Source organism: Miscanthus floridulus, chromosome 11 (assembly GCF_019320115.1).
Source record: "Miscanthus floridulus cultivar M001 chromosome 11, ASM1932011v1, whole genome shotgun sequence".
NCBI classification, from domain to species: domain Eukaryota; kingdom Viridiplantae; phylum Streptophyta; class Magnoliopsida; order Poales; family Poaceae; genus Miscanthus; species Miscanthus floridulus.
Window position 1 is genome coordinate 94,521,828 of NC_089590.1, and position 8,756 is coordinate 94,530,583.

An 8,756-nucleotide genomic window follows, 5' to 3' on the forward strand; every position below is an offset into this window, starting at 1 on the left:
GACGGGACCGACCAGCCCAGTAGCCCACCACCCCCGCCGGCCGCCCGCCATGCGCTCCGCGGGGGCACCAGCACCACCCCGGCACCCCCGGGCGGTCGGGCGGCGTCTCCTCCCGAGGCACGCAGTCCGCAGCCCCAAGCCCCGCAACGCTTTCTCGTGCTCGCCCCACGTCTCCTCGTGTCGTGCCTCTCGGCCCGTGCCTGTCCTACCGGTAGCATACGTTTTGCTCGTGACAAAGCACGAGCCATTTAAGCAGCGAGCGAGCACCGGTGGTCCGGTGCGGTACGTGACGAGCATGGACTTGACTCGAAGCCAGCAAACAGTGTGCGGTGCGTCACCATTCAAGCTACAGCAAGTACATGTCGCTATGCTACGCTAGTGCCTAGTGATAGGCGTGGCGTTAATGCTTGTCGCCATTCGCATCTTTAAAGACGATCTCCCTACCGTAACCTTCAAATCACAACAAAGCACAGACCAAATTCGCAGCGGCAGGACGCTACCGTGCCGTGCCGTGAACACACACAGGCTTCGGTGTCGCTGTAGTCATCTCGAGGGCCTGCCTGCGTGCGGCTGCCTAATTCGTTTGGATAAGGACACTGGACGCTTTTCTACGTGTTGTTTTCTGCGGTTTTCGGAAGGGCCGTTTCGCTTCAATGGAAAATTTGTCTCGGTACCTTAATGGACTCCTTTATCTCTTGCATAATTATAACCAGGGAAAAGTATCTTAACATACCTTTTTAATTAAGTTTTAGCTCAATTTTTGTTTAGTAGGCTCAAAACATATGGATTTGGCGGGGAATGTATATATTTTACTTCTGTATAAACATTTTTTAACCAAATACTTAATGCTAATAGAATTACTGTACTAGGTTAATTTAATTTACGGAAAGTGAAGATTTATTAAAGAAGTCACATGGGAATATTTATATAAGAAAAAGGAAAGCACACTGATTTTTTTTCTAGTCTAGTCTAGTCTAGATAAAGAAACGCACAGGGAAGGAGCGGAAAGAGCAGCGGATGGCCCGAGGAGGAGGGAGGCCTCCATCCAAAAATATAAAAACGCCGTGCAGAGCTGCACAGGCACCAACGGCAAGCGAACAAGCCAAGCCGCCGCATCAGCCGCAGGCAAACGTGCAGCGCAGAAGGAGCAGAGGCAGAGCGGCCATCCACTGCCGTCCTGTTCCGCCCCAGTCTCCAGAAACGCACGCGCGCGCCCCGCGGTCGGTCGTGATCCACCCCGCTCCATGGCGCGGTCCAAGAACGGCTGCCTCAAGATCCTCGTCTGCGCCGGCTCCGGATCCGATCCCGCCGCCGGCTCCGACGCCGACGCCGACGACCACCCCGACGAGGTCAGCCGTGCTGCGTGCCCGCCTCCCTTGCGCCGCGGAATGCGGCGTCTCCTGCTCTCTCTCTTTCTTCTTTCCGCGCGGCGTCTTGTACAGCGCCGAAAGTTGCTTCCTTTTTCGAGCTGCCGTCCTTAGATCTCTGCCTAATGCGTGGGGTTCAGGGGCAGGGTGTGTGTGATCCTTGTTAGATCTGGGTTTAATTCGAAGCGGGGAGCTGGAATCAAGTTCCGAATTGAGAGATTCCTCACTGGTTCAGCTCGCTCACTTCGTCGGCTTTGAATTTTTTACTTTCGGATTTGTTTGCGATGTTGACAGGTGGACAATTGTTCATCATTTCGTGAGCATGATGTTGCCTGACTGCATGGACATGGCTCTTCACCTGAAAATTTCGTTCTTTCTGGATGAAACTAAAGAACAACAACAACAACAACAACAAAAAAAACTTTCTTTTATTCTTTTGCTGCATGTCCATAGCTGCAGTCAATCAGTGCCATATCTTTTATGGCTTAGTGTGCTGTTTTGTGTCGTCTTGATCCCATGCAGCACAGCAGGAAAGGATCTGATGCTGCTTTCTTTGTATGCTCCATGTAGTGCTCTCACTACTATGCAACTGCTTTCACTGTGTCAACCTCGGCCTGTTGCGTCTGTCTTTCTCCTCTTTAGGCTTGGTTGTTTCCAGCCCTGTCCCTTCCTGATTTGACAATTTTGTTTCAAATGATGGGCTACTGGTGACTATATCCGCTACAAGGCTAGAAGATAGGAAGGTGTTACCTGACTCTGGAGCAAATATTCTTGCACAGATAACAAAAGTGTTGAGTAAAATTACCATTTGGGTTGGAGGATTCTTGTATGCGCAACATGAAATTCAGCATGTGGTAGAACAGGTTATTGATTTTTGACAGGTCAGCTTGCATGGCTGTACCTCTTAATTTAGGGGAGCTTAGCTCATTTAAATTGACAAAAGTACGCAAAGTTTATTACACTTTAATGGAACATCAGTGTTAATAATAAGTCAGAGATATTTTGCTTGCGATCTATAGTCTTCCCCGACTATCAGTACATGCAAACTTTTAAGTGGTGCACTTTGTCACGAAGTATGGCCTAAATTAGTTCAATGTGTAATGCACCATTTTTTATGAAATGGATTAGTGCATAGACCTCCACTACCTAAATTTGGATATGAAATGGATTAGTGCATAGACCTCACAATGTAGTTTCCTCACAACGTATTTCCTAAATAGTAATACCTTCCACTTTTGCAATCAGTTCTCAAGTTTTCTTTTTGTATGCGTGGAAAGTAACAGAAGTTCTTTCAATTTGTTCCTCATATCAATTACTGAACTTCACGCTGATGTGCATGTTCACTCTTTTCAGAGCAAGGCCATATCAGATAAAAGCAGATGGAGCTTTCGTAGGAGGTCTACAAGGCATCGAGTTTTGAAGAACTCTGATATCTCAGAACCTGAAACTCTTAGTTCCAGCAAAGCTAAGGCTGACATTACACCAAGCAACAATGTTTATACTTCAACATATTCTTATGCCTCGGAGAAGCCTCTGCAACAAGATAAGCCAGATGAGAAGATTCTGCGCCAAGAGAAGCCAGAGGAGAAGCCTCTGCATCAAGAGAACTCTGATGAAAAGCTGCTGGAGAAGCCAATTGAAAAGCCTATTGACAAACTTATGGAAGAACCAGCTGACCAGATAATTGAAAAATCAATTGAACTAAGGCTTGCCACTGACACCCTTCCCCAGACCCCGCACAGAGCGGGAGCTCTCTGCACTGGGTACGCCCTTTTACCTACTCAAAAGATAACTGAATCACCAACTGATGAGCCAGCCGAAAAAATAAATGATGCACCAACTGAAGAACCAGCTGAAAAAATAACAGAGACAGCATCTGAAAATACAGCTGAAGGGACAATAGAAAATGCAACAGAAGAGACACCCGAAAGGGCAGTTGAGGAACTAATTGAAGAGCCAGATGAAACTATTTCTGTCTCATCAACTGGGCCGAAGCAGGGGGAAAACACCTCACTTGTTGAAGGAAGCAGTGCAGACCCTGAGGAAGATCATTTGGAGTCTGCAGCTACTAATCTTCAGCCTGGCAGTGGCACTTGCATTGTAAGTTGCAATTATTGCTCTTTTAGCATTATGCTTAGCTGTTCCTCATCCAATGTTATTAATTATTTATATATTATCAACGTAAAAAAATAAGACATTATCCATTTGCATGACTACAGGCAAGGGAAGAGCTACTGAATCAGAAGGATCTGGTGAAACTGCAAGCTGTTATACGTGGACATCTAGTTAGAAAGCAGGCTTCAGAATCTTTACAATGCTTGCTTGCGATTATTAAAATTCAAGGGTTAATCAGGGCTCATCAAGCACAACATTCACCAGGAAAGATTCAGGTGAATGATGGCTTTCTGTTTAAGGCATTATCATTTATGAATTTTTTGTTTTGCATCGGCTACATTGGAATTGGATTATGAATATATATTATGCGACCAGTGTTAGTGAACAGAATAATATTTTACCTGGCTCAACCATATCATGTGCCATTTATTGATACGGATTATATCTTTGTGATGAGGTTGTTTTGCCGAGTCAGCTGAGTAGGGCTTAGCAACATTAGTAAGATCTAAGATGTTTATGTGCAGTTTTTCCTAGTTTTAGCTAGCATCCTGGAAGCTGTTAATCTATTGCAAGTCTTCAGAGTTTTTGTTTCCATTCAACTTGCTACATCTGTTGGTTATCTGCTATCTTTTTGGCTGTTGTGAAATTCAATCCCATTGCATAAGAGATCATCTTCTGCATCAAACATGTAAACGGGCCGACATGGTTTGTGTTAGAGTGCTGACTGTAGCCCCCCTAAACATTCTTGAGAGCTGCAACCAATTTCTGCTCCTTAGCTCTGTCAATTCACATGTTGTTTTCCCCATGCAGGAGAGTATTGCTCATTCTTCAGGTGAGAAATTGCTTCGCAATGGATTTGCTCTCAAGGTAAGACATGAGAATCCACACTAAAAGTCTAAAAATATCCATCTCTCTTTCTGTAGTTTGGATTTCCTCATATTCACATTGCACATCTTCTGTCAGCTCATGGACAACACGTCGACTTCAAAATCCATTCACATAAAATGTGATCCTTCGGAATCTGATGTTACATGGGAATGGATGGAGAGGTGGACAGCCTTAATTCCACCAATCACTGTGGAGCATCTGCCAGAGCATGAAGAAAATAGTGAGTTGATGGGTGGAACTGTGACCGAACAAGTGACTGAACATTCTCAGTGTGATGAAGACATTGTTCAGTTGGACTCAGACCTATCTTTCCCCAAGTTGGTGGCTGATGATGTGAAAGAAACAGCAGAGATATCCGATTCTAGTGCCTTGGAGGCTCCTGCAAGTGTCCCAGATGAAAGCCCTAAGATGGAAATGGAACATGATCCTGAATCAGAGTTGATTGAAACTACTAATGTAGATGCTGAGCAAGTAACTGACCAAAAGGCTGAAAATGATGTGGACGAGCCTTTGATGTCCTTGGATCAACAGTATACCCAAGCTAATGCATTAAGGAATCCCTGTCCACTTCCTGGAAAATTTGAATCATCCAATGAGGACAGTAGTGATGCATACAATTCTGAGCAGACACTGGAGATGGAAGGTAAAAGGTTTGTGGCGAGAAAGTCATGCAATCCAGCATTTGCTGCTGCACAATTGAAATTCGAAGAGCTGAGTACAAATTCGACAGTCAGCAGGTCCAGCAGCTCATCACATCTGGATGGGGCGAGCAAGTCAAGGGTGCACACTCCTAGTTCACAAGAAGATTCCTCGTCAAAGCAAGATGGCACAGGCATACTAGAAAGCTCAGTTGGTCATGATACTAAAATGATAGTTGCTGCATCAGAATGTGGGACTGAAATATCAATTTCATCCACACTGGACTCACCAGATAGATCAGAAGGTGATGGTGGGGAGATCGTGATGGAGATTGGAGCTCTGGAAAATAGAAACTATGTCACTGGCAAAGCTGATAAAGACTCCAATATTGTCCATTCTGAGGTAAAGAATGCTCCTGAAGTAGAAGCCCAGCCGCAGGAGGAAGTAGAACAGAATGGCCATGTTCCTGCCCTTGAAATAGAAGCTCAGCCACAAAAGGAACTTGTTCAGGGGCCACATGTTGAACCGGAAATGCCAGATTTGCATGAACGATTGGAAAAATCTGTCGCATCTTATGCCACACCTGAAGGAACTCCAATGAGCCGAACGACCATTCCTGAATCTCATGGAACACCATCGAGTGAGGTCTCTGTTAATACCAAAAAGAGCAGGAGCAAAAAGCCCAAGTCCCATGCAAGCAAGAGGTCGCTGGCTAGTCCAGGCAGTGAGTCAGTTGGACGGAGCAGCACTGACAACTTCTCAAAGGAATCAAGGCATGCCAAGAGAGAGAACTCAAGCAAGGCTGCTAAATCCGACCACATCGATCAAGAACCTCGTATGAGCAACAGCAACAGCAACAGCAACCCGTTGCCAAGCTACATGCAATTTACAGAATCTGCAAGAGCCAAGGCGTCGTCCCCGAAGATGAGCCCAGATGTGCAGGACAGCAACCCAAGGAAGAGGCACTCATTGCCCATGACCGATGGCAAGCATGACTCGTCACCTCGCATGCAGCGATCATCATCGCAGGCTCAGCAAAACGTGAAAAGCAATGGCCCTGCTCCTCACAACTCTTCTGGTAAGTGCCTTATTCTCTAATAGGCTATTATTATGCATTATCCAGTTGTGTTTCGAAGTTCATTTTATCAAGACATGTCGTAATTACCTTGTGGTTGCTCTCTGAGTTCTCCTAACGGACCTTCTTACGCGCAGACAAGAGGTGGCATATCTGATGGGTAGGCCGAGCACAGCAGCATATTACGCGTGGGGGTGCCATCGAATATCTAGATGGATTTCGCGTGATGACTCTTGCCTTCTCTGCACACTCCATCTAATTCGTCAGTTTTTTTCCCCTTGATTCGTCGTTGGAATAGCGAGTATGTTTGGAAGAAGGGCAGCAGCTGCCGCTTGATATGTGTACATTTGTTGGATCTTATTGGTTGTGTTATGTGACTGATAATGGTTTCTGTGTGTAATATAATATGCCCCTTGACTTGTAATGCAACAGTGGCATCAGGAGTGTGTGGGTTGGTCTGTATTTGGCGATATTGAAGTTTCTGTTGGTGTGGATATGGCTCTCATTTCATTTGTTTCTGTATCTGCAGCCACGAATCAACTTCTGTTCGGATCACCCTGCTTCGCATTGTTTGCTTCATCGCACGTGATGTGAGTTAGGGTGTTTGTTGCTTCCAAAATTCTTCTAACTCCAGAAAAGCGTATAACACCGAGTTAAATCCGCTCTCAAGAGTGAAGAAATTTGTCACAAATGGTGAACTATTGGTACATGCATCTAGCTCTCGAGTGTAAAGAGATTTGTCGCAGATATTAAACTGTTGTGCATGCATGTAGGTGTATGGGCCGGGATATTCGTGAATTCGTCATCTAAAACTTATAATACGCTGAAACTAACCTAGGTACTGAAATCACGAACGGCAGTGCTAGTGACGCCCGCGTCTGCACCAAGTTCCCGTGCCTGCGTCCGACCTCACGCGGCGTCTGCACCCTCGTCCGGTCCCAAACGGCGTCTGTGGCGCACCCGATCCCTCGCGCCCCCATTTCAACACGTGCAACAATCTACTTTTAAAATATCTAGATACAATACTTGCAACATTCGTCTGAAGACAGATGGAACACTTGAAACATGCGTCTAAAACACTTGCAAAAACAAAAGACCATTGCAATCAGACGCAACGTCCAAATAAAACACTTGCAACATATAGATAAACCTAGTTGCAACATACATCTGAAAAATAAAATATTGGGAACTGACGATTGCAACATACGTCTTCAGTCATTGCCGCATCCCGATCTACTTTTGCGACATCGATATAAAACACATGCAACGTACCTCTGAAACACTTGAAACATACGTTTGTAACATGCTCTTTCAGCGCAAACATTATCCCGATCTACTTTTACAATATCGATATAAAACACTTGCAACATATCTCAGAAACACTTCAAATACTTGAAACATACGTTTGCAACAGTCTTGTCCGATCTCGTCAGCATTGCTGAATGTTGTCGCCGAGGGAGGAAGCGTACCGAGCATGGTAGGGAGAGGGGGAGGCCTACTTGTGGCCGTTCCTGGCACGAGCTATCGCTGGAAAAGGACAGAAGTGACCGAGCGGGCGTGATGCAGAACGAAAGCCGCGTGACAGATAGTGAGAGCTGTAGAGAGGGAGGAAGGCAGGCGGTGGTGCTCGGGCGCGGTGGAGAGGAAGGATGGCGGCCGGCCGGGCGTGGGGGAGAGCGCCGCGATGGAGCACGCTGTGGCAGTGCGAGCGCGGCGACACGGTCGCGATGTAGCGGTCGAGAGAAAAGTGAGAGTGGAGATTTTTGTTTCTTTTGTAAAACACGAAATGACTACGACCGTGCACACTCAAATCAAAAGTTTAATACTAAGTACACTAACACGGGGCACACTCAAATTTTAGCTTTAACTTTCCTAAATCAATACGTGGGCCCATATCATTAGTCACTGTAGCTTCCAAGTATTTTAACTATTGATTGTATGTGGGCCCAGATCATCTCTTTCCCCATAGACCTACAAATGGTTTTATACCATTTGTAGGTCTATGGGGAGAGATGATCATCTTCTAAATTATACTTTAACTATTGATTGTATGTGTGCCAATATGATCTCTTTGGTTCGATCCATAACCTTTTCAACCATGACACTAACACGTGGGCCCATATCATTAGTCACTGTAGCTTCCAAGTATTTTGACAAGATTACTCTATAGTCACTAACACGCGGTTACCTCTCCTATAAATTAATATAAATCTAGTTATCCATGCAACGAGAATTCTAGAGGCCTAGGGAGACATGACGCTATCTTCTAAATTATACTTTAACTATTGATTTATTTTATATTATGTTACTTATAATTATAAACTTATTGTCATTATACAGTATATTTCATTCCAAATCTAATATTATTAGGTTTGTATTATAATAGTTACAAATTGTTAGCTAAATTATATTAGTTAAAATATTATAAAATTTAACTCTCCATCTATAAGAAATGCCTTATAAACTAGAGTAACTTACAAGCACCACGTCGGGCAAAACAGGATTTCCATACCTAGGGACGCATCAAGCAAAACGATATTCCAAGTTTCCAACAGCTTATCGGCTCACATATTAGTTTAACGGCAAATGACTGTTTGTGTGCACGTTTTATGTACTTTTATTTAAGGTCTACTCTTTCCGTCTAAAATAAGTGTCATTATGGGATAGGTCAA

The 8,756-nt window shown here is 44.7% G+C and overlaps 1 protein-coding gene across 1 annotated transcript; it reads left to right on the plus strand.

Moving 5' to 3' along the window:
* The first annotated feature begins 1,001 nt into the window (after positions 1 to 1,001).
* LOC136492666 (protein IQ-DOMAIN 32-like) lies at positions 1,002 to 6,622 on the plus strand. The gene is made up of 6 exons (XM_066488658.1): positions 1,002 to 1,349; positions 2,721 to 3,467; positions 3,587 to 3,757; positions 4,293 to 4,349; positions 4,446 to 6,087; positions 6,222 to 6,622. The coding sequence occupies exons 1-6, from the start codon at positions 1,245 to 1,247 to the stop codon at positions 6,239 to 6,241; spliced, it is 2,742 nt and encodes a 913-aa protein (XP_066344755.1). The 5' UTR covers positions 1,002 to 1,244; the 3' UTR covers positions 6,242 to 6,622.
* Positions 6,623 to 8,756: the final 2,134 nt, after the last annotated feature.